Source organism: Perognathus longimembris, chromosome 23 (assembly GCF_023159225.1).
Source record: "Perognathus longimembris pacificus isolate PPM17 chromosome 23, ASM2315922v1, whole genome shotgun sequence".
Classification (NCBI taxonomy): domain Eukaryota; kingdom Metazoa; phylum Chordata; class Mammalia; order Rodentia; family Heteromyidae; genus Perognathus; species Perognathus longimembris.
In genome coordinates, this window is record NC_063183.1 from 15,308,389 (window position 1) to 15,333,308 (window position 24,920).

Here is a 24,920-nt window from a genome sequence, read left to right on the forward strand (position 1 = left end):
AACTGCAAGCACAAGGTGCCTCATTTGGGTCGAAGCTGCACAATCTGCATATGAACTGGAATCAGGGTTTGACCAATTATTAAGTGTGTAGTCGGAATTCCCAACTAAAAGGGAGCGAGTCGGAATAAACGAGTAAGCTCAGTGTTGCTGGTGGTTTTAGTGCGTTCATGTTTTGGGGTACACAAGTCTGGAATCTCAGGGGGACTTGCAGCGGCCTAGGCCGGCGGCGCCCACATTCCGACTTAGCCCCTAATTCTGAGATGCTCGCGCCGACGAGCCGTTCTCAAGGGGCACCAAGCCCCAAGCCACTCTCGTCCTTGACAACAAGGCTCAAGGTCACAGAGGTCCAACCCTCAAGCCCGAGGGTACTACACCCGCAGAGTCGGCTCCACCTAGGAGCTCTTGCAGGCAGCGCCTCAGGCAGCCCGTCGCGTGCCGTGACGTCACCGCGCCGAGCCTCTGGAAGGCCCGCCCCGCCCCTCCAGTCAGCGCGCGGGGCGTTCGGGAACGGGAACATGGCGCGTGAGCTGCGGGCTTTGCTGCTGTGGGGTCGCCGCTTGCGGCTTCCGGCACTGACGGCCTCCACAGCAGGTGAGGCGGCCGGGCTCCGGCGCCGAGACTCTGTTGACGGACCTGAGGCGGCGGCACCTGATGCCCGGGCGCAGGGTTCGGCTCGACTTTTCGCTCCGTCCCGCCGAACTGGTCCGGCTCCCCCGGGCTGGGCTCCTCAAGGTGGTCAGGTTCCCCCGGGCTAGGCTCCTGGAGCTGGTCAGGCTCCCCTGGAATGGGCTCCTCGAGTTGGTCCGGCTCCCCCGGGCTGGGCTCCTGGAGCTGGCCCGGCCCCTCCGGGCTGGTCAGACTCCCTCGGGATGGTTGGACTCCCCCGGGCTGGCCTCCTCCGGGCTGGTCAGGCCTGACCCGTGGGCTTCGGGGGGCGCGGTGTCAGGAGGGCGCTTGGGTGCCGGGCGCCGGCTTTGTCGGAGCGACGGTGTCCTCGGTTTGCTTGTTCATTGGACGCAGCTGCTCCCCGGGCGTCGCGTGCTCTCGGTTCAGGACCAGGGTTTGGTGTGTAAACTTTTATTTAAACCAACACCTGGAACCCGGGTGGACGACCGGTTGTTGGCCTCTGTGTCCCCAAGGCCGAGAATCGATACACAACGACAACGAATGGAGAGAGAATGGCCTTTATCTCTGCCTTCACTCCCCGCCTGTCGCCCTGCCTTCTGGGCCGGGTTACACACGTGCAACAATTTTTTTTTGCCTTTGTTTTTATTAAAAGCCTTAGTCATATATGCCATGGTGCTATAGAATTTTCAACGCACACAGCATTCCATACACAACTTTTTCTTTCTGCATTCATGGGTCCAGCGGCTTTCCAGTGGCTACACAGAGTTCCCTGGTATGGACTACCATACTTCATTAAACCGTTGTATTAAGCAGTAGAGATTGTTGGAGCTTATTTGCTGCATTGATGATAGAATACTTAATGCACATGTGGTATTTCACATTTTAGGACTAATGTTTCAGAACTTAGGCATGTTTAAACTGGTAGCTGATGTAACCACCTTGTGACCCAACTTCTTTATTTGTTATATTACAATTAGCAGGCAGTGAAACTACTTATTTTATAGTATTCTTTCCAACACTGGATATTGATCCCATAGGGGTTGGGGTATATTTTCATAGTAGATAGAGCTTGTGCAAGGATCTGGATTCAATCCCAGCACAAACTCCCAAAACATCCCTTTACATAAAAGACACCTTGTTTGATTTACATCTGCATGGATATGAGTGAGAATAAGTATGTTTTTCTTTGTGTAATGGCCTTTTCAGTATCTATACAGATTTCTTCTTTGGTAGCTCTTATGTCTTTTCTACTTGAACTTTAAATTTTTGGTGTTTTTTTAAAGTCTTCAACATGTCAATTTTTAAAAGTAACAGTACTAATAGATAAGACAGCCGTAAGCTTTACTAGTTTACTGATCATTATTACCTTTGTATAGGTAATTTTACAGCTTCAGTTGTAGATTTATTTTCTGTTTTACCACAGTACCTTGTGTCATTTTTACAGAAATAGCCTATGGGGTGTAGTTTCTAGGCCCCTCTTTGTCTTAGAATTTCTCATTTGTCTTCATACTTGTATACTAGTTTGACTGGTTATTGCATTCCAGGTGAAAATGATTTTCCTTTGGGATGTGAGGCGGTTGCTTTGCTGTCTTCTAGCACCAGTGTTATGGATGAACAGTCTTGTCAGTTTGATTAGTGTTTCTTTTGTGGCTAAGTTTTTCTTTCGGGCTGGGAATATGGCCTAGTGGCAAGAGTGCTTGCCTAGTATACATGAAGCCCTGGGTTCGATTCCCCAGCACCACATATATAGAAAGTGGCCAGAAGTGGCTCTGTGGCTCAGGTGGCAGAGTGCTAGCCTTGAGCAAAAAGAAGCCAGGGACAGTGCTCAGGCCCTGAGTCCAAGGCCCAGGACTGGCAAAAAAAAAAAAAAAAAGAAAAAGAAAAATAAGTTTTTCTTTCCCTAGAAGGGTAAAGGCATTTTTTTCTCCATTATTGTTGATGCTACAAGATGTCTAAGTATTTGTATAAGTATTTGTAGTTCATGCTTTGAAAACACTGTGTTACTTCTATCTTAAAGATATGTCAGCTTTCAGCTTTTTAATTGTTTCCCTTAATCTTCTCTCCTCTCCTGCAGTTGGCACCTGGGTCAGGCCTGTTATGTTACAGATGCCCATAACATTGTCATCTGTGAGATATCTGTGGCAGTGGATTGAATGATGGGTGAATTTAGTCAAGAAAATACATGATTTATATGTAAGGGAGAATGAATGTGATTGCCTGTATAGAAAATCCAGAACTCTACATTTTTTCCTCTTTTCTTGAGATAGTGTTGCCAGACTTTAGCATTTTTGCCTTCACATTTAGGGTGTGTCACTTCTTCATGGATTCCTCCAGCATCACCATGAGCTCAGCTCACTCTTCCCCCTTTCCCTCCCTCTCTGTCTTTTCTTTCTTTTGTATCGGTACTGGGGCTTGAACTCAGGGCCTGGGCACTATCTATTTTTTCACTCAGCTTGCCGCCCCCCCCCCCCGCCCCCAAAGCAGATGTGACTATAGTTTGGGCAGAGGGGTGCCAGGTGACTCATGATCACCAGAGCAGCTGAGCTCTGCCTTTTAGTCCTCACAGGCACACACTGGTGTTTTGAGGGTTGACATTGGCAAGATAAGATCAGGGGGCGCACCTTTGCTGAACTTTCAGTCTTAGAAATGAAAGTTGTGAGGATAAGGGCCCCCAGCAAGTGCTAGCAGATCAATACTGCTTGCTTCCTCAGATTGCCATGAGGCTTAAGCATTGGCCAGTTGGTTTCATCTTACAAAAAGAATTTCACCTGGACCCCACTCCTAAAGCTGGCCCAGCTGGACCATAACCTCCCTTTCCTCTTCCTTGGTCTGTCTTGCTTTCTCCCTCTGCTTACTATTAGGGGTCCATGTAGTACAATTTCTACACCTGTTGAGCTTTCACAAGCATCCACTTGAGTTTGTGCTATTCCTTGCCTGGTATGTTGTTCCAGATGGAGTGAAGTTGTGCTTTGTGCTTGCTCTGTGTGTGTATGTGTGTGTGTAACGAGGTGAGTACTTTACCACTAGGCCGTATTCCCAGCCCTTTATGTATGTGTATAGCTAGGATTTTTGTCAGTCATGGGGCTTGTACTCAAGGCCTGGGCACTGTCCCTGAGCTCTTTTCCTCAAGGCTAGAGCTCTACCACTTTGAGCCAAAGGGCCACTTCCAGTTTCTATTGGTTACTTGGAGATAAAGAGGCTCAAGTCTGGTGCTGGTGGCTCATGTCTGTAATCTTAGCTATTCAAGAGACTAAGATCTGATGGTTATTGTTTGAAACCTGCACAGGCAGGAAAGTTCATGAGACCCTTATCTCCAGTTTGCCATCAGGAAAACCAGAAGGGGTGCTGTGTCTCAAAGTGGTAGCAAACTAGCATTGAGCACAGTGCCCAGGCCCTGAGTTCAAGCCCCATGACGAACAACAACAACAGAAGTCTCATTCCGGCCTGGGCTGGCTTTGAACCATGATCCTCAGATCTTGGCCTCCTGAGTAGCTAGGATTACAGGTGTGAGCCACCAGCTCCCAGGTAACCAGAGACTCTTAGCCAGACAATAAGCCAGCTTTTTGCTGGTTAACTGGAGAGATAGTCCTGGCTGGCATTGAATCAAGATTCTCAGATCTCAGCCTCTGGAGTAGCTACGACTATGGGCATAAGCTCTTGTGTCACTAGTCAGATTTTGCCTTCTCTGTGAACAGAACTTTATATTGCTAAGATGATATGACAATATGGGTTTAGCATCCTTAACTTGTTGCCCTCTCTATAAAGCAGGTACTGGGTTTTAGACAAAGCAGAAAAGGGAGGTGTGGCTCAGCCGCTCAGGAGTACTATGTAGGCTGTGGGCATAGTGAGAACCCAGGTGCCTGGACAGCTGAGCTAGTGGGCAGTTCTGAGGCCCTTCCCTCCTGAACTCCTGAGACGGGACTGGCCCTGCCTGCGGTGAGAAGCCAGGTGGCCACAGGCCTTGTGTCAACTGTGATTAGGCCCAGAGAATGAAATGCTTACACTTGGTGGAAATTGAATGTTTTCTGAATTGATGTGGGTGTTCCCAGATTCTTCTGCACAGAGGTGAAGTCTAGGGTTGTGTTACAAGAATAGCACACTAGTGGCTCATGCCTGTAATCCTAGCTACTCAGGAGGCTGAGGTTTGAGGATCACAATTCAAAGCCACCCCGAGCAGGAAAGTCCATGAGACTCTTATCTCCAATTAACCACCAGAAAACCGGAAGTGGTGCTGCTGTGGCTTAAGTGGTAGAGCACTAGCTTTGAGCTGAAGAGCTCAGGGACAGATCAAGTGGGGGGGGGGGTGGCAAATATGTATATGTGTGTGTGTGTATGTGTGTATATGTATATGTATGTATGTGTGTACACAACCCCTGGGGCTGAAAGGACTGGGTTCATCCTGCTGGTGTGGTTAGAGCTCAGAAGCTGAGTAGTTTCCATACAGCCAAGGCTGAGGCTAGGTGCATCCGTACCCCATGGGTGCTGCTGTCCTCCTTGTGCCCACTAGGGGTTCTAGGCCTACCAGAATGAGCTGGAAGTTTCGGCATGCAAATATGAGTGCCCTCCTGGCTAACTTCAGAACAGCACATGAGCTGCTTTTCAGCTAAACACACTTGGCACTGACACCTGTGGAGTGAAACAGAAGCAGTGTTTTTCTACAGTATTCAGTCACTTGAGCAACAACCCACACTACAGAGATCCACGTGGGGTTCTGCTGGACAGTTGAGATGGGAACAAGTAAGGATGTTTAGCTTCTAACTACTAGTTCTTATTCTTTGTGCACGGTTGTCTTTTTAGGAAAACCAGTTCTGTGTCCTCAGAGGAACCCAGTGCAGTTCAGGGGTCCCAGGCAAAGTCTGGTTTCGAGCATCTGTGTGGGACAGCCATACAGCACTCAGGCCGCCGAGGACAAGAAGGAAGAGGCCCTGCACTCGATCATCAGCAGCACAGAGACAGTGCAAGGTGAGTGGCCAGCTGTGGTGGGCCTCTGGCTCACTGTGGCTGGGGAAGGGCAATTTTCAGGAAGAGGTGGTGTAGACAGAACAGCTGGCTCCTGCAGAGTGGCCTCCATTTCCCCCCCAGCCAGAAACTCCTGGCTTTGTCCTGGTCTTGCCCCCTCTGGTGGCCACCCAGGAACCTGCCAAGTGGCGATGCAGTAGCACATCTGCTAGTGATCACAGAAGCTGGATGGAAACTGAGTAATGGCCCAGCTGGTGAAGAACTGAATTCTGAGTACAAAAAGGCTGTCTCCAGAGCCAGGCCCAAGGGCTTCCATTTCTGGCTTTTGAGTGAGAACAGAGCTGTTGATGTGAAGAAGAAAAGTGAGGCTGTCTTGTTTCTTTGCTTTTCAGATAATTTATTAGAACACAGTTCTTTTGGAGGATCTGATGCAGTCTGGTTGTTGAGGCAGGCACAATTCTCAGCCGTGTGCTTTGGGAACTCAGCCTCCGTGACCCATTTGAGGTCTGCATGGTCTCAGCACGGGGAGAGCTTGTCCTCCACGTGCCTTTTACTGTGTTCTGCTCCTGAGCCTCTCACCTGGGAGCCTGTTTCTGTCCCCTTTCTTCCTGTCGTCTTGGTCACTGTGCCAAAATACTTAGAAGTAGCTGGGTATAGTAGTGCCAGCACTTGGAAGCTGAGGCAGGAAGATCATAAGTTCAGGGCCAGCCAGGGCTCACAGAGAGGCCCCATCTCTTAAAAAAAAAAAAAAGCGTAAAATTCCAAACCTTCAGCACCTTTGATTATACGTTTGAATGGTACATGGCATGTTTTCCATGGAAACGGAGATGAAGCTTTATTGTTTGTGAGTCATTTCCAGGTTCGGTCTCCAAACATGAGTTCCAGGCGGAGACAAAGAAGCTTTTGGATATTGTGGCCCGTTCCCTGTACTCAGAAAAAGAGGTAGGTGTCCATTTGTCATTACCAAGACTAGCAAGGATTCTTGTAGCAAAACTGCTCTTACATCATCCTGTTATGTGTTAGCTGTGAGACTGCTTTAGACTGTTGGCAGGCCTGATCATAATCTATCAATTAGAGTATCTTTACCAAAGTCTGTTTCACTTTCACAGATAAGTATTCCAGAGGGTTCCTTGGATCAACTCTAGGAGTTAATTTAATTTTGCTGATATTTTATTATTTTTTTGTTTATGTGGTACTGAGGAATTGAACCCAGGGCCTCATGCATGCTAGGCAAGCACTCTACCATGAAGCCACATTTCCAGCCTTTTGCTGATACTTTAAAAGCTTCCAAGGGCTGGGAATGTGGCCTAGTGGTAGAGTACTTGCCTTGCATGCATGAAACCCTGCATTTGATTCCTCAGCACCACATAAGCAGAAAAGGCCAGAAGTGGAGGCTGTAGCTCAAGTGGTAGAGTGCTAACCTTGAGCAAAAAGAAGCCAGGAACAGTGCTTAGGCCCTGATTTCAAGCCCCTGACTGGCAAAAACAAAAACCCTTGAAACATTGATGTGTGTCTGTATTATAGTCAGTCTCTGTGCACTGTCAGCCTGCTCTTTGGTTTTCTGGCACTGCTGTGTGCTAGCATCTCAGTTTATTTGCCTCTTTTGCCTGGTCTGTGGCATCAGCAGTGGGAAGAGAAAGGCTCTATGTGGTACAGAGCACAGGACTTTTTAGTTCCTTTGTAAAATTTACTTAGGGGTGGGGGCTAAGCATGGTAGCACCCATCTGTGATCCTATCACCCCAAGTGAAGCAAGATGATTATGATTTTTTTTTCTTTTTTGCCAGTCCTAGGGCTTGAACTAAGGGTCTAGATGCTGTCCCTGAGCCTCTTTGTGCTCAAGGATAGTGCTATCGCACTTAGTTTATTGGAGATAAGAGTCTCATGGATGTTTCTGCCCAGGCTGGCTTTGAACCATGATCCTCAGATCTCAACCTCCTGTGTAGCTAGTATTACAGACATGAGCCACCAGTGCCTGGCAAGATCATTAATATTGAGGCCAGCAAGATCCTATCTCAAAAAATCCACTAATTAAACTTCATTCAGAGGAAATAGGAGATGGAGAAATAGAGGAAAATACACTGTTGGTCCCATGCTAAGTAGTGAGGTTGCTATGAAGACTGGGGTGGAGTGGAGCCCCAGTTCGCAGAATGCAAGAGGCTTCAGGAAACCTTCCCAGATGTTGTTCTGTCCTGTCTCCAACTTGTAAGTCTCCCCTGTGGCTGCTGTGCAATTTTTGTGTGAGCTCTGTAGGTGAAGACTCTGCAAGGACTGTTGGGCCCATGGCCTTTTTCTGGAAGGTGGAAGCTCTGATGTGTGACCCCTGCTAGATGAAATGAAGCAGTGAGTCTCTTCATGGAGTAGAGAGACATGTTTGGGGGATATTTTGTTGTTACTATGCAAGAGGCAGATAAGCTGGGTACTCTTGGCTTATGCCTATAATCATAGCTTCTCGGGAGGCTGAGATCTGAGGATTGCAGTTGAAAGTTAGACCAGGCTAGAAAATTTATCAGACTCTCAATCTCCAATTAACCAGCAAAAAACAGAATTGAAGTAGTGACTCAAGTGCTAGATTGTTCACTTAGAGCAAAAAAGCTAAAGGACAGCCCCTGGGCACTGAGCTCAAGTTTCAGCACTGGCATCAAAAATGGGGAGAGTGGGGCTGGGGATATGGCCTAGTGGCAAGAGCGCTTGCCTCGTATACATGAAGCCCTGGGTTCAATTCCCCAGCACCACATATACAGAAAATGGCCAGAAGTGGCGCTGTGACTCAAGTGGCAGAGTGCTAGCCTTGAGCAAAGAGAAGCCAGGGACAGTGCTCAGGCCCTGAGTCCAAGGCCCAGGACTGGCAAAAAAAAAAAAAAAAAAGTGGGGGGGGAGAGTAATAGAAGGCCACTCATAGGGTGGTTTTTTTTTGGGGGGGGTGTCAGTTGTGGGGCTTGAATGCAGGGCCTGGGCACTGTCCCTGAGCCTCTTTGTGCTCAAGGCTAGCACTCTACCACTTGAGCCAGAGTGCTACTCCTGGTTTTGAGTGGTTAGTGGTTAATTGGAGATAAGGATCTCACAGGGGACTTTTTTGCCCAGTCTGGCTTTGAACCTCGATGGATCCTCAGATGTCAGCCTCCTGAGTAACTAGGATTATAGGTGTGAGCCACCAGCACCTGGCAGGGTGGTTCTCAAAAGTCTAAGCTGAAAACCCTAGAAGGAAGGAGCAGTATTAGTTTGCTACAGAACATTGTGCCAGGGAGGGCGGCCACATTTGGTGACTATGATGGGCAGAGGGGCTGCTTTGACTGCAGCAGGAGGTTTATGTGCAGAGCCTGCAGCCTCTGTGGCAGGCTCTGACTTTGAGACGTGGCAGCATAGTGCACCATGCAGATGTCAGGACAGCGTCTTCATCCTCCTCCCTTCCCCTCCTGTAGGTGTTTATTCGGGAGCTCATCTCCAATGCCAGTGACGCCTTGGAAAAACTGCGTCATAAGCTGGTGTCTGATGGCCAGACACTGCCTGAAATGGAGATTCACCTGCAGACTGATGCCGAGAAAGGCACCATCACTATCCAGGTATGTCTGTCTCTGTGCCTGGACATGTGGGAAATATCCACCCCATAGACCAGGCTGGCATAGTGGGCAGCAGCCCTGCTAACATATGCACCCAGGGTGACCCTACCTGCTCTCCATTCTGTGACATGCCGACTCCTTCCTGTTTCACATACTAAGCTGTACCACTTGGCCATCACAGGAAAGTTGGAAAACACAGGAGGCATCCACCTGTAATCAATACTAGCTACTGAGATCTGAGGATCATGGTTCAAAGCCAGCCCAGGCAGGAAAGTTCACGAGACTGTTATTTCCAATTAACCACCAGAAAACTGGAAATGGCACTGTGGATCAAGTGGTAGAGCGCTAGCTTTGAGTTGAAATGCTCAGGCCCAGGCCCAGAGTTCAAGCCCCCAACCAACAAGCAAAACAAAACAACAAAACTTCCCAGTCCGTGGCTAGCCTTTGTGATCTTGGGGTACCTCTTCAAGAGCAAATGTTCTGCTTGGGTGAAGCACTGTCCCTGAGCTTCTCAAGGCTAGCACTCTACCACTTGAGCCACAGCACCACTTCCAGCTTTTTCTGTTTATGTGGTGCTGAGGAATTGGAGCCCAGGATTTCATGCATGCTAGGCAAGCATTCTACCACTAAGCCACATTCTCAGCCTCATTTTTTTTTCCTTTTATGCTTCATGCTTTTAGTGATGTCTAGAAGTTGTGACTTCCAAAGTCAAATTTTTTTTCTCATGTTTTCACGATAAAGCTTTAGCTTTTACATTTATATCTGTGATCTATTTTGCTTTTTTTTCTTTTGCTATGTTAGGGATGGAACCTAGGGCCTTGAACATACTTACCACTGGGTTACATTCCCAGCCCTGGAGTGGTCCCCACACCCCCCCCCCCCCCCCCCCCCCCTTAGCTGAGGACCGAATTCAGGGCCTTGCGCTTGCCAGACAAGTGCTCTTCCACTGAGCTACTCCTCAATCCCCTGGAGTGGATTTTTTTTTTTTTTTTTTTTTTTTTTTTTGGCCAGTCCTGGGCCTTGGACTCAGGGCCTGAGCACTGTCCCTGGCTTCTTCCCGCTCAAGGCTAGCACTCTGCCACTTGAGCCACAGCGCCGCTTCTGGCCGTTTTCTGTATATGTGGTGCTGGGGAATCGAACCTAGGGCCTCGTGTATCCGAGGCAGGCACTCTTGCCACTAGGCTATATCCCCAGCCCCGTGGAGTGGATTTTTGTTGGTGGAATGAGGTGAGGGCTGGGGTTTCCCTGCCACAGGCGGCTTCAGTGGTCTCAGGTGGTCTTCATTCAGTCTGAGAGGCGGAAATGAGGTGGAGCTATGCATCCTTCTGCTCTGGATACTTTTCTTTTGTTTTTGTTTTTTGTTTTTTTTGTTTTTGTTTTTTTTGGCCAGTCCTGGGCCTTGGACTCAGGGCCTGAGCACTGTCCCTGGCTTCTTTTTGCTCAAGGCTAGCACTCTGCCACTTGAGCCACAGCGCCACTTCTGGCCATTTTCTGTATATGTGGTGCTGGGGAATTGAACCCAGGGCCTCATGTATACGAGGCAAGCACTCTTGCCACTAGGCCATATCCCCAGCCCTGGATACTTTTCTTTGTTATACATTATTGCAGATTTGTAACAAGTCTTAACATTGGGTAATGTGAGTTCTCCAGCCTTTTTCCTTTTCAAAATATTCTAGAATTTTGTACTTTAGTATGCATTTTAGAATAAAGCTGGTCATTTTCTTTAAAACTTAGGAACATTTTTATTGCGATTACAATGAATCTATAGATCAGTCTTGGAAGAAACAAAGTTGAAAACAAACAAGTGCATTTTCTCCTGTCTTATCATCCTAACATGAACCTTTTCCTTAAGAGTTCTGTTGGAAGGTCTATTGTATGAAAGTAAACATGTCAGTGTAAATTACACTTGTAACTAATAGTTAATTTTCTTTTCTTTTCATTTGCCAGTCCTGGGACCTGAACTCGGGGCCCCAGCACTGCCCTTGGCTTCTTTTTGCTCAAGACTTGAGCCACTTGTACCACTTGTACCACTTGAGCCACAGCACCACTTCTGGCTTTTTCTGTTTATGTGGTACCGATGATTCAAACCCAGGGCTTCATGCTTGTTAGGCAAGCATTCAACCGCTAAGCCACATTCCCAGCCCAACTAATAGTTAATTTAAAAAACTTCCTAATTATAATTGTTACATGTTCCACAATATATGTACCAGGCCAGATTTTGGACTCTTGTATCAGTACCTCAAAGAGAATTCATGAGACTCCTTTAGGTGTTTCATTGGTTGTTCGTCTTGGGCAGTGGAACACAGGCCCTGTGCAGGGGCAGCAGTAATAGGCCTTTGGCCCAGGTGTCTGCTGCTGCCTGCACGCTGCTGGCGTGACTTCTCTGCTGGATTAAGTGTTGTGAGATCCTCATCCCATACCTGTGCTTCTTCATCCATGGCACTCATGGGCTTTGTTCTACTGCCAGGGCCTAGCAGGACCATCTGCAGGCTGTCCTTGGGGTAAAACATTTACAGTGATTTTCTAGAAGGAAGCAGAAACCACATTGGGGAGCTTTTCCACTTCCTAAGTTGATGGAGGCTTGGTGGCAGGCTGCCTTGTTTCGGCAGTGTGCTAGTCTGCAGCTTCTGTTACCATGAGAGGCAGGGAGGGTTCACATGGGCTCTGGCCTGCAGCCCCTTCCATTTTCACAGGTAAAGTGGCTGTACCTTAGCCGATTTGCCTTTACAGCATACTCTAGGCTGGGTAATTAAGAAACAGCAGAAGTGATTGTCACAGTTCTGAGGCAGAAAGTCCGTGACCAAGGTGCCAGCAGGCGTGGCCTGGGTGGCAGTGGGATGAGGGATAACCTCCCTTGGGCCTCTTCTGAAAATTCTTGGATTTCATCCCGGGGCCGGGGAGTGGGGTGGGGCTCCTAACACCAAATCTGGAGACTAGAAGTCAGCACAGAACGGAGGTCACCACCATTCAGAGCACAGCCTCCTGCTGTAGATGGGGAGGGCCCCAGGTGGAGCTGCAGCAGCTCCAGGAATGGGAGGCTACAGAATGCCTCTTCCCCCTGCGCCTCCCAGGCTGGGTGGAGGAGTTAGGTCGTGGTCCCATGTCACTTGTTTGCCTGGCTCAGGAGAACCTGCAATGGAGGGCCAGGCAGGGGTGCAGCCAGCGCTGCCTCTCAGGGTTGGTCTTTGTTCATTCATGGGGTTTTGTGCTAGAGTTGGAGCCCAGGCTTCCCACATTGTGCAGTGCCCAAGCACAGGGAAGGGTGTGGGGGGCACACATCAATCCTGTGTGTTGCCTCGGGCTGTTTTAATGAACGGTCATGGCTTCCACTTCTGAGGTTGGGGCTGAGGTGATGGGTGTATGGCCAGGGCCACTGAGGCTGCCTGTGCCCCTGTTCCGTCCACACACCTGCCTCAGCTCCCCAAGGACTGTGCTTGCCACTGTGCCTCTCTCCTCAGGACACTGGCATTGGGATGACACAGGAGGAGCTGGTGTCCAACCTGGGCACCATCGCCAGGTCGGGGTCAAAGGTAAGCATGCCTAGAGCGTTGCCTTTCTCCTCCAATGCCATTGTGTCACCTTAGCGTTTTGGACCTTGGAGTAGCTGGTTCATGTTCTTGTTTCGTCGATGAAGAGGTTGAAATGAGTGCTTTGCATAGAGCTGCAAACTGGCATGTGGCAGGTTCATATCCTGAGTCCAGAATGTGCTGGTCCCTCTCCTGACACTTTCTGATAACAGCTGGAGCTCTACCACTTGAGCCACATCTCAGTCCCTTCTGATACTTTTCTATGAAGTCAGCACTCAGCATTATCTGAGCTGCATAGGCCTGACCCAGACAGCCTGCAGAGTGAGGTGGCCTTAGCTCCCAGGCAGAGCTGTTCACAAGGATGAGCTTAGGCCCTGATTTCTGTACTGCACTGGTTTATGTGGGCCATTGAGCCACAGTTGTGACAGAAGCCTGCAGAGAAAGTGAACTGTCAACCCAGACCGCTATTCCAACCTAAGGCTGATGCTGAAGGCCCCGACTGCCTCTCCTGGAGCCTGAACGCTTGTCTGTCAATTTACGTGGTGCCATAGTTAATCCAAAGTAACTCATAAATTCTTACTTTGAAGAATCTGTGTGGCTCCTGCCCAGGAAGCTCTTGGATGGTTTTCTCTTAAGGATTGTCTGCCCTTCCCTGTGTAGTAGCTGCTCGCTGCAGCTGGCCACGTGCAAGACGAAATCAAATATAGAGGTGGACTCCTCACTCCCACTAGCCATATCTGAAGCACTCAGCAGCTAGATGTGCCACAGCTGCCGTGCTGCCTGGAACAGAGACAGCTCTGGGAGACACTTGAGCTGAGTGGGTGCCTTCTGTGTAAGGCGCCCCACCTGAGTGTTTCTGGATTATCCCTGACTCCTGAGAACACGGTAGTGTAGCCCAGTGTTATGCTGTGTGGTAGTGTAAGTAGCTGTCTAAGTACTTATTTCACCATATCATTCCAGGCCTAGGGAAGAGTGTATGTGGGATGAGCATTGCACCATTTTATAGAAGGTCTTTAGCAGCCAGGGCCCTCTGCCCCCAGGACGCTGTGGGCTGATGTCGAGGTCTGCACAGTTCCCCCTGCGTGGAGCCTCGAGACGATGCAGGAGACCCTGGCCTGCTGACCTGCAGGCTGCATGTGCTTTGTCTAGCCACCTCCCCTCACAGTGAGACCCCAGGCCTGCACATGTTGGCAACAGGTGGTGTGGCTTTGTGAATGGGGTATAGCCCCATTCTTCGTTGGTTCCTAATGCATAGCATGGGCAGGTGGTGGATGTGTGGGGCTGTCGGGGATCAGCGGGGCTCATGGCGTGTGGAGAGGAAGTATATGTTAATCACAGATGTTGGCTCCCAGCCTTCCTCTGATCTGCCTTTGTCGCCGCAGGCTTTTCTGGAAGCACTGCAGAACCAGGCTGAGGCCAGCAGCAAGATCATCGGGCAGTTTGGCGTGGGTTTCTACTCAGCCTTCATGGTGGCCGACAGAGTGGAGGTCTATTCCCGCTCTGCAGCACTGGGGAGCCCAGGTTACCAGTGGCTTTCAGATGGGTGAGTGAGGACCTGACCTGGGTCTGTTAGGGAGCGTACTTCTCCCTGAGGACATTCGAGTCACCCGTCACCTGACATGCACATTGACAGTTACCACTGAGTTTGGCAAGTGTGACACTTTCTGCATTTTCCAGCATTTTCTGGGTTGTTGACCTGATGTGTGAGTGCTGTTTTGTGGCTCAGCTGGCCCGTAGGGCTGGTCACTGTTGTGCAGTGCTGGCCACTCGAGGCTGAGCTCTTCCGTACCATTGTGTGAGGCCCGCCTTTCTCTGGCGCCCTGCACTGCAGGTGCTGTGGGGCCTTCATCAGGCGGGAGCAGCCTCATCCCCCTGCCAGGCTCCCATGTGCCCTGTCTAGTCAATTTGAGAATTATTCTTTAGCTAAATTTGAGCCTATTTTAAAAACCTTGATTCTTGGTTGTGCATTTCCACATGCCATTACGGCATGTCTCGGGCAGGAGGCCTGGCCAGAGCACAGCTGCCTCTTCCCTCAGTCCAGACAGATTTCTTGGCCAGTCCTGAGGCTTGGACTCAGGGCTGAGCACTGTCCCTGGCTTCTTTTTGCTCAAGGCTAGCACTCTGCCACTTGAACCACAGCGCCACTTCTGGCCATTTTCTGTATATGTGGTGCTGGGGAATTGAACCCAGGGCTTCATGTATACGAGGCAAGCACTCTTGCCACTAGGCCATATCCCCAGCCCCCAGCCAGATTTCTGTAAGTGCAGTGAAAGCAGTGCTTCCTGTGGCTGGATGTGGCCCAGCACCAGAAGGCCCCTCTGGGCCTCCCCAGTGCTACGCTTATGAAGCAGTTTCTGCTCTCCTCAGAGCACAGCCCCTGACAGTCCAGAGCCACGCTGGTTAGCCTTGTTTCCCTCTACCCGCTGCCCTACTGTGAGTTGTGAGCTGAGCTAGGCCCACTGGTGCTCTGAGTCACACAGGCGCAGGAGGTTCTGAGGTGGGCAGGACTCCTGTAGGAACCAGGGGCTCTGCACCACAGCACGCAGAGCGCTGTGCCACACTGCGGCTGTCTTTGTCCCTTTGTCCCTCTGGTGGCATGAAGAGAGCTCTGCAGGGCCTGGAACAGGGTAGTCAGATGTGGTAACACATGCTTAAAGCCCAGCACTTGGGAGGCTGGAGGCAAGAGGATCAAGTTCTAGGCTAGTCTAGAATGCACAGCAAGACCCCTCCCTCTCCCATCTCAATAAAGCAGAAAAGGAGAGGATATTTTTGGTCTCCCTTTTTGCATGCTGGCTTGGAGTCTGCTTGTAAAAACCCCAGGAGTGGCTGGATTTTCTGCACTTAGCTGTGTAGATAGTGAATGTGAATGTGTCTTTCCTTTCCCTGTGTCTCAGCTCTGGGGTGTTTAAAATTGCTGAAGCTTCAGGAGTTCGAACTGGGACCAAAATAATCATCCACCTCAAATCAGACTGCAAAGAGTTCTCCAATGAGGCCCGCGTGCGAGGTGAGGGGCCCAGGTACCTGCAGGGCATCACGGGTTTCACTAGACCTGCCTGGGTGAGGGCTGGGGGCAGCTGAGGAGGCCTGAGTCCATGGCCTGGCTGATGGAGGCCTCCTGGAGACAGGGCCAGCTGACACACGGGGTATGCAGCCTTCATTCTTGTACTTCTCATTTTTGTTTTTATTTCAACGCAACATGTGGTTGAAAAAAATGAGCAGAATTTATTAGCATTTACAATGCTTAAAATAAAAAAGGGCCACTTGGGCTGGGGATATGGCCTAGTGGCAAGAGTGCTTGCCTTGTATACATGAAGCCCTGGGTTCAATTCCCCAGCACCACATATACAGAAAGTGGCCAGAAGTGGCGCTGTGGCTCAAGTGGCAGAATGCTAGCCTTGAGCAAAAAGAAGCCAGGGACAGTGCTCAGACCCTGAGTCCAAGCCCCAGGACTGGCCAAAAAAAATCAAAAAGGGCCAGATGCTAGTGGCTCACGCCTGCAATCCTAACTGTTCAGGAGGCTGAGATCTGAGGATTGAGGTTCAAAGCCAGCCGGGACAGGAAAGGCCATGAGACTCTTATCCAGTTAGTGACCAGAACACTGGAAGTGGCGCTGTGGCTCAAGTGATAGAGTGCTAGCCTTTAACTGAAGCGCTCAGGGACAGTGCTCAGGCCCAGAGTTCAAGCCCCACAACCAACAACAACAAAAAATAGGACCTTAAAAGCAGTATACTTCTCTGGCTATCACTGAAGGCTGATGGGGAGCACTGAGCCCCTTCTGGGGCTTGCCACTTGGCTCCTGGTTTGCACATAGGCCAGACTGAGCACTGTGTTGTCTCGGGGCATTAGACCCCTATCAGTCTGCTTTCCTCTGGATCTGCTCCCCTGTGCAGGCTAAGGAGGACCTGTCCTTACTGCGCCCTAGTCCCACACCATGAAGTGGTTGCAGCATGGACAGGCACTGCCTGGCAGCCTCCGTGCACCTGCACACCTCCTGCTCCTGTCTGGGGCTGTATGTGTCACGTGTGTCTCTGTCTCCTGCAGATGTGGTAACAAAGTACAGCAATTTTGTCAGCTTCCCCCTCTACCTCAATGGACGGAGAATCAACACCCTGCAGGTGCGGTGCGGGGCTGCCTGCAGGGCTTGGGCAGCTTGGAACAAACACATTTCAGGATGGAGAGGCAAAGCAAGGTCCCCAGTCCAGCCCACCTGGCTCAGGGTTCCTTGAGTTTGTGTGAGCCACCCTCTCCCAAACTGGCAGCCACGATTGGCTATGGATGTGCCTGTGTTAGGACTGTACGTGGCGGAGGCTCGTGGACGTGTCCTGTTGTTTCTGGCTCCTTCCACTGAGCTTCATGTTTTCACGGTTCTGCCACATGGTGGGTGACATCGGTACCTCTTACATGGAAGGGACCTTGTTCATCAGCTTGCCTGTGCGGGGACAGTGGACACACTCAACTGTGGCCTCCTGGAGGACCTTTCCTGTCCCTGTACTGGGGTGGGGGCTGCGGGGGAATGTACAGTTGTAGATTCTTTGTTGTGTCCTCATTGTCCTTTCCCTAGCATTGGAGGGTGGAGATGCAGAGGTGGGGGGATCTGTGCCTGGGAAGCCCTGGCTCTGCCAGGGGATTAGTGAGGGCACATGCTCTTCTAGTCCGCTCCACACAGCTGTTGGGAAGTCGTGTTGTGAATGTGATGTTCCCCACTGGTTCCCGTGTCTAGGCTGTGTGGATGATGGACCCCAAGGACATCAGTGACTCAGAGCATGAGGAGTTCTACCGCTACATCGCTCAGGCACATGACAAGCCCCGCTACACCCTGCACTACAAGACAGATGCGCCTCTCAACATCCGGAGCATCTTCTACGTGCCGGAGATGGTGAGCTCCCTGGCACAGCGCTTGAGTGCTGGGCACCAGGGCCCGAGGCCACAGTGGTAACAGCTCAATGCCCACCGCCAGGACTGGAGCAGAGGAGCAGGGTCACACTTGGGACACCCTTTCCCTGACATCTTTCCCTGCAAGCCTGGCTGCTGGTGCTTGGGGGCAGGGGCAGGCTGGTGAGGCCGTGGGAGGTTTTCCCAACACCCTGTGGACCAGGCTCTGTGCTTCCACGCACCTTTGCTCCCTGGCTCAGTGCACAGGAAGCGCCCACGAGAAGTGGAGAATCCTTGGCAGCCTCAGCCCCTCCCACCTGCACCTCAACACCCACACCCATCACTTAGGGTCCCTACCTCCCCCTCCTCATGCCCCCTTCCTCTGCCACACCATGCCTGTGGCTTAGAACCTCTGGCCTCACTAGCCCATTGCGTGAACCATCTGGGAAAGAACCAATCAAGATCTTCACTGGTTTCAAGTGGCAGCTGGGCCAGAGCCTTGGTGTCCTGAGGACTTGTTCAAAATGCCAAATTTCTGCCAGCTGGCAATCTCCCCCTTCAGCCTACACCATTACCAAGCCCAGCACTGAGGCAGTGTAGGCTCCAGTGGGCCTGTGCTGGGGACAAAGCACTAACTGGCTTTGTGGTCACAGTCCCTGTGGTAAGTGCTGACACTGGCGCTGTGACTAAAGGCTGCTTTACCACCTCTGCACACAAGGCGGTACAGTGAGCTGTGGACTCTGGTATCCACATTTCCTATCTTTTTTTTAAAGAATTTATTTTATTCTATTATTTCTTTTTGCCAGTCCTGGGCCTTGAACTCAGGGCCTGAGCACTGTCCCTGGCTTCTTTTTGCTCAAAGCTAGCACTCTGCCACTTGAGCCACAGCGCCACTTCTGGCCTTTTCTATGTATGTGGTGCTGAGGAATCGAGCCTAGCACTTCATGTATATGAGGCAAGCACTCTTGCCATTAGGCCATATTCACAGCCTATCTTTTGTTTTATTTTGAACTTGGGTGTGTGTGATTGCTATGATTGCCAGTCAAGCTCTCGTTTTTTTGCTGATTTTTTTTGGGGGGTGGGCAGTTGTGGGTCTTGAATTTAGAGCCTGGCTGGGTGCTAGGGGCTGGGAATATGGCCGAGTGGCAAAAGTGCTTGCCTCATAGAGCCTTGGTGATATCACTGAGCCCTTCTGCTCAAGGCTAGCATTCTACCACTCTGAGCCACAAGTGCCGCGTCCAGTTTTTAAGTGGTTAATTGGAGGTAAGAGTCTCTGGACTTTCCTGCCTGGGCTAGCTTGGAACTACGACTCTCAGATCTCAGCCTCCTGACTAGCTAAGATTACAGACCTGAGCCACCAATGCCCAGCTACTGTTAACTTTTGAATAGGATCTCGAGTTTATACTTAGGTCATCTTGGACCATAATTTGCCTATTCATGCTTCCCATGTAGCTAGATCACAATCTATGTCTGGCTTGTTGGTTGGTAGGGTCTCACTTTTTTGCACAGGCTGGTCTTGAGCTGGAATCTTTCTGATCTTTACCTCCCCGATAGCAAGGTTAACAGACTTGAATTACTGTACCTGGCCTCGAATTTTTTTGCCTTTTTGCATTTCATGAAATAACTTATTTTGAGTTTTATCTCCAACCATTTAAAAATGTAATACTCATCCTTAGCCGCTGAGGATGGATTTGGCTGTGGATTTGCTGACTGGTCCCTAGCCTGTGGCTTGGCTTGGTTCTTGGGGACATTCAAGACCTTTATGTCGTCTATAGAGTGTGGGCTGGGGAGGGCAGCAGTGCCAGGCCAGCGCCCACCCTTCCCTGCAGAGCTCAGGAGTGGGTTTCGTGAGAGATCCTGAGCAATAAAGATTGTCCTCTGGGATCATCACCTTGAGCAGCGCTAGGGAAAGCCAGCTGTGGCATGCCACCATTGGCGCTGCCTCCCCATGGTTGGGGTAGGGCTTCTACCCATGCTGGTGAGCCTAACTCTTTCCTTGTCCCCAGAAACCATCCATGTTTGATGTGAGCCGGGAGCTGGGCTCCAGTGTCTCGCTATACAGCCGCAAGGTCCTCATCCAGACCAAAGCCGCGGATATCCTGCCCAAGTGGCTGCGCTTCATTCGAGGTACAGGGCCAGGCGTGTGCTCCAGAGCAACCTGTGGATGGTGTGCTTGAGTGTGTGATGGCCAGTGTGCTGCCAGTGCCGCCTCAGGTCTCCCCGCTGAGTGTGGCCCGGCCCTCCCGTGGTGCGGCTCGCTCGTCAGCCTTGATTTAGGGAGTGCATACTGCATTCTTGCAATGTGTAGAAAATTTACATGACTTTCAGATTTCTATATGAATTGCATTGAACCTTGAGATAATAGTTTAGTAAAGGATTCACATTTAGACCTTTTTATGATAGCACAAAGGCACATACTATTCACAGTGTTAGGAGTATGTGTGTATATGTGAGTGTGAATGTGAATGTGAGACAGTATCTTGCCATGTAGGTCAGGTTTAGCCTCAAAGTCACAGTCCTCCTTATCTTAAGCACCCCAAGTGCTGGGATTAGTTAGGTGCCCTGCTTCCTCCTGTTTAGTTAGGATTTCGTGTGTACATGTGTGTGCATGCCAGTCCTGGGGCTTGAACTCAGAGCCAGGGCCTCTGCACTGTCTCTGAACTTTTGTGCTCAAGGCTAGTGCTCTACCACTTGAGCCACAGCTCCACTTCCAGCTTTTTTGATGGTTAATTGGAGATAAGCATCTCAGACTTTCTTGCTTTTGCTGGCTTTGAACCATGATCCTCAGATCTCAGTCTTCAGAGTAGCTAGCATTATGTGAGCCCCCAGCCTTGGCTTAGGACTATTAAGGTAAAATCCAGAACATGTTTGCCAAGTATCCTAAGTCTTCTAAGCCCCCCCGTCCCCCCAAGTACATGTAGGCCTGACGCTCAGGCTGGGTCTTGACCCAGGCCACCTGGGTGGGTGAGCAGGGTATAGAGGAGCAGCCCAGTTCTCCCTGCTGCTTCTTGCCACAGTGGCCCATGCAAGGCCAAGCTGTGAGAGGAGGAGTAAGAGGCTGGAATGTGAGTGTGACCGTGCCGTCCCCTCAGGTGTGGTGGACAGTGAGGACATCCCCCTGAACCTCAGCCGGGAGCTCCTGCAGGAGAGCGCACTCATCCGGTACGTTGCTGCGGGGCTCAAGATGAAAGCAGCCACTCCCTGCTCTAGTTGTGTTGTCCTGAGGCTAGAACCGGGGGCTTGGGCACTGTCAATTTTGAGCCACAGCTCTGCTTTTGGCTTTTTGGTGGTTCATTGGAGACAAAGAGTCTCAGACTTTCCTACTGTGCTTGCTTCAAACCGCAAACCTCAGATCACAGCCCTCTCAGTAGCTCACTCAGGTTATAGGCATGAGCTACCAGCACTGGCTAGTCTTATTTAGTCTTGTTTTTTTTTTAATAAAATCTGATTAAAAATTCTGTGTCTTATGCTACAGCTTTTTCCATTTTCAGGGAGCGTCTCAAGGATTTGGTTTTGTTGTTTGTTTTTTGTCGCTCCCGGCCTTGAACTCAGGGCTTGGACGCTGTCCCTAGCCTCTTTGTGCTCAAGGCTAGTGCTCTATCATGTGAGCCACAGCAGCACTTCTGGCTCTGTTTATGTGGGACTGAGGAATCGAACCCAGAGCTTCATGCTTGCTAGGCAAATACTCTAACGCTAAGCCACATTCCCAGCCCCTAGTTTTTTATTTTTTGATGCTGATACTGGAGTTATTCAGTGCCTCATGTGCTCATTTGGACGTTTTGCTCACCCGTGGCAATCTACCACTTGAACTATACCACCAGTTCTAGCTTCTTGCTAGTTAATTGGAGGTAAGAGTGTCTTAGATTTGTTTGCCTGAGCACAGTCCTCAGATCTCAGCCTCACAAACATGAGCCAGCAGTGTCTGGTCAGTCTCAAATGTTTGCCAGGGAACCAGCCTCAAATCTTAATTAAACTTCATTTTCTCTGCCTCCTGATTGGGTGGGATCACAAGTTGAGCTACTGTGCTTGGCTATTAAAAATCTGTCCTGCTCATGCTAGTACCTTACTCTGGGGCATCCTAGTTTCTCCCCTTCGGTGTTTGGAAGGCCCTTTTTGCATTGAGGAGTCTCCCTTTGTTAGCCTTTATGTGATCATTCACCCATTCAGCGAAACCAAATCCAGGTTGCTCGTCTGCCTTGGCCTCATTGCTCTCTTTGGTGCCTTGGCATCCTGTGTGGCTCAGACATGCAGGCTTGCTGTCCCCATAGTCCTCACACGTGCCCTCCCCTCTGCCGGCTCCAACCTGCGCAGGCCTGGTCCTGTTCTCAGCTGAGGCTGAGGGCACGAGGAGGAGTGGGAAAAGCTTAAGTGGGTTTTAGAGTTGCTGTCACTGGCCTGGACCTTGGTGGGGATAGGTTGTAGCTTTACGTTTGCAAAGGAAAGTCAAGACTAACAGGGAATGTGACCTGATCCACTGATACAGTGGCTCCTAGTTTCCTGCCTTGCATGGTGGTGCACGCTTGTGTGGACCTGACCCGCAGAATTGCAGTTTTGGAGAGCTGCAGTGCAGACTTGCACGTCCCTGCTGAGTCCAGGTCTCAACACAGGCGCTTGCTTCCGTGTTCCTCCGGGACTGTCAGATGTGATCTTCTATGGTGTGGGTTGCCACTGAGCATTGTGCTCTTGCACTGCATGCAAAGTCTGTGCATAGCACGCACCCAGTGGGCGCCCTGGTCTGTATGTTTGGCACTCTTGACTGTTTGCTGGAACCATAGGCATTGAGCTGTGCAGATCCTCTTCCCCAGAGGACGGCTGTGCGCGTCGCCGCCTGCAGAGGGCAGCACCGTCCTTTTCACCAGGCCCCAGTCACCTCCCATGCTTCCCCAGTGGCTCCTCTGCCCTGGTGCTCAGAGCTCCTGTTAACCTGCATCGAATTCTGTTTTGAAGGAAACTTCGAGATGTTCTACAGCAGAGGGTGATAAAGTTTTTCGTTGACCAGAGCAAAAAAGATGCTGAGAAATATGCCAAGTTTTTTGAAGACTATGGCCTGTTCATGAGGGAAGGCATCGTGACCTCTGCGGAGCAGGAGGTCAAGGTAAGCTGGCCTTCCGTGATCCATCCCTGCTGCCAGGATCAGCAAGGGCCTGCTGTGTGGTCCACAGCCCGAGTCCCCGGCCTGGCGGCGTAGGGACCACTCACTCAGCTCCCAACTTCAAATGCTTATTGTGGCCCACAGTCACATCACAGCTAGGAAGCAGGCTTTTTATCCCACCTGGAACCCCACCCTATAGAACAGTGCCTCCATGGGCCCCCTTAGCTAATCTCATTGAAACACACTCATAGACATGCAGAGGGGAGCCTTAGCCACCTCCTAGGGCCACTCTGGCTGGCTGGGTTCTCCCCCCCTCCCCCGCCCCCATAGGCCAAAGGGCCAGGCCTGCTGGCTGCTGGCCTTGAAGCTAGCAGGAAGTGGGCGCACATGGTCTTCCTCAGTGGATGTGGGGAACCAGGGGCCCAAAGAAAGGAATTGTAGGTACCCCATGGAGGGAAGGAGCAGTTGTATGGGCCATTGGGGCTGAGCCCTTTATTGAGAAACAAGAACTTGTTTCCTAAATGTTTTTGGCTATTTTAAATGGAAATATCGGTGTTTTTTTTTTTTTTTTGCCAGTCCTGGGGTTTGAACTCAGCGCCTGGGCACTATCTGTCCCTGAGCTTCTTTTGCTCAAAGCTAGCACTCTACCATTTGAGCCAGTGTCACCTCTAGCTTTTTCTGTGATTAATTGGAGATGAGAATCTCAGGATTTCTTGCCCAGACTAACTTGGAACCACAATCCTTAGATCTCAGCTTCCTGAGTAGCTGGGATCACAGGCCTGGACCTCTGGCACCTGGCTGAAATATCCTTTTGATACCATGATGTCTGTGTCACCTGCCGTGTGGCGTGGCTGTGGTAGGCACAGCATGGCCACCTCTGCCTCTGAAGTATTCCAGCCCTCCCACAGGTGCCCTGGCAGCACTGGCCTGCATCTTACCCCCCGGGCTGTGGGATGATGGGGTGCAGATGTACAAAGAAGGCTCATTGGCTTCTCTGGGTCCTCCCATCTCCTGATGCCCAGCAAGTTCCTGTGGCTTGTCACATTCTATGTCATGTCAGCCAGGAAACAATGAACTTTGTCACTGCTTCCCCCAGTCGGGCCCGGTCTCCACCTTTTCCCTGTACCCCGCCACAAGTGGCTTCTGGCTTACCGAGGGCGCTCACTGCTGTTGCACTGGCTCGGGTCTGCAAGGCGGGCCTTTGGGGACCAAGATCTGCCAGGCAGTGCTATCCCCTTGTTTTCTTACTCGTGGTCACTAGCACCCTGCAGTGTTCACATGTGCTGAGCTTTCTCAAGTGTATCACAAGCATGCCCCCGTTCTGTACACTTGTGCCAGCCAGGACCCAGGTCTGAGCACAGACACTGCCCCTCGTCCACTGAGTCCAGCACAGCACAGTCACCTGCACCTTTCTCGGGGTCTGGTGCCACCTCCCACCCTCTGTGCAACATGGGACGGTGGCGTCGACCAGGTGGCCTCCAGGCCGCTGGCTGCAGGGACCGGCTGGCTGCATGAGCACCTAGGGCTCGCTCCAGGCCCACTTGCACCCAGGGAAGCTGGGTCATGTGGGCTTCACACACATGACCGGTGTCACTGAAGACAGGAAAGACCCTGGGGAGCGGTGTTTGCCATGGACAGGCTCTGGGCCTCCCAGGAGAGGGTGCCAGAGTGTCTGTGAGCCAGCCCAGCGGTGACCACCTTGTGCATGTGCAGGAGGACATTGCGAAGCTGCTGCGCTATGAGTCCTCAGCACTGCCAGCCGGCCGCCTCACCAGCCTCTCTGACTATGCCAGCCGCATGCAGCCCGGCACCCGCAACATCTACTACCTGTGCGCACCCAGCCGCCACCTGGCCGAGACCTCCCCCTACTATGAGGCCATGAAGCAGAAGAACACCGAGGTGAGCAAGCCTCTTCCTTCTGCTCTAAGGGAGGGTCTAGAACCCACACTCTGACCTTGGGAGGAGTGGCCAAATGCACCCAAGCCAGGAGGCCGTGTCTGCCAGTAGGTGAGGCCCTCTCAGAACCTTCTGGTAAATAGGCAGTCAGGCCTCGGAGGCCCAGAGTCCCAAGCAGACTCCCCTTTGCTGCCTTGCTGATGGAGGGCTTGGGGCTTCTCTAGGTGCTCTTCTGCTATGAGCAGTTTGACGAGCTCACCCTGCTGCACCTGCGCGAGTTTGACAAGAAGAAGCTGATCTCAGTGGAGACAGACATTGTTGTGGATCACTATAAGGAGGAGAAGTTTGAGGACACGTCCCCAGGTTGGCTCTCCCCCTCTCCAGGGCCA

At 51.0% G+C, this 24,920-nt stretch overlaps 1 protein-coding gene across 1 annotated transcript in view; it reads left to right on the plus strand.

The window, feature by feature from the left end:
* The first annotated feature begins 485 nt into the window (after positions 1–485).
* Trap1 (TNF receptor associated protein 1) overlaps positions 486–24,920 on the plus strand; it is a 28,236-nt gene continuing 3,801 nt past the window's right edge. Inside the window, exons 1-14 of the mRNA XM_048333290.1 lie at positions 486–591; positions 5,425–5,589; positions 6,446–6,528; positions 9,007–9,147; positions 12,603–12,674; positions 14,054–14,214; positions 15,566–15,675; positions 16,713–16,786; positions 17,392–17,547; positions 19,550–19,670; positions 20,636–20,705; positions 22,491–22,638; positions 24,349–24,534; positions 24,756–24,894. Coding sequence (XP_048189247.1) covers positions 516–591; positions 5,425–5,589; positions 6,446–6,528; positions 9,007–9,147; positions 12,603–12,674; positions 14,054–14,214; positions 15,566–15,675; positions 16,713–16,786; positions 17,392–17,547; positions 19,550–19,670; positions 20,636–20,705; positions 22,491–22,638; positions 24,349–24,534; positions 24,756–24,894 — 1,702 coding nt within the window. The 5' untranslated portion in view covers positions 486–515. The remainder of the gene's footprint in view (positions 592–5,424; positions 5,590–6,445; positions 6,529–9,006; positions 9,148–12,602; positions 12,675–14,053; positions 14,215–15,565; positions 15,676–16,712; positions 16,787–17,391; positions 17,548–19,549; positions 19,671–20,635; positions 20,706–22,490; positions 22,639–24,348; positions 24,535–24,755; positions 24,895–24,920) is intronic.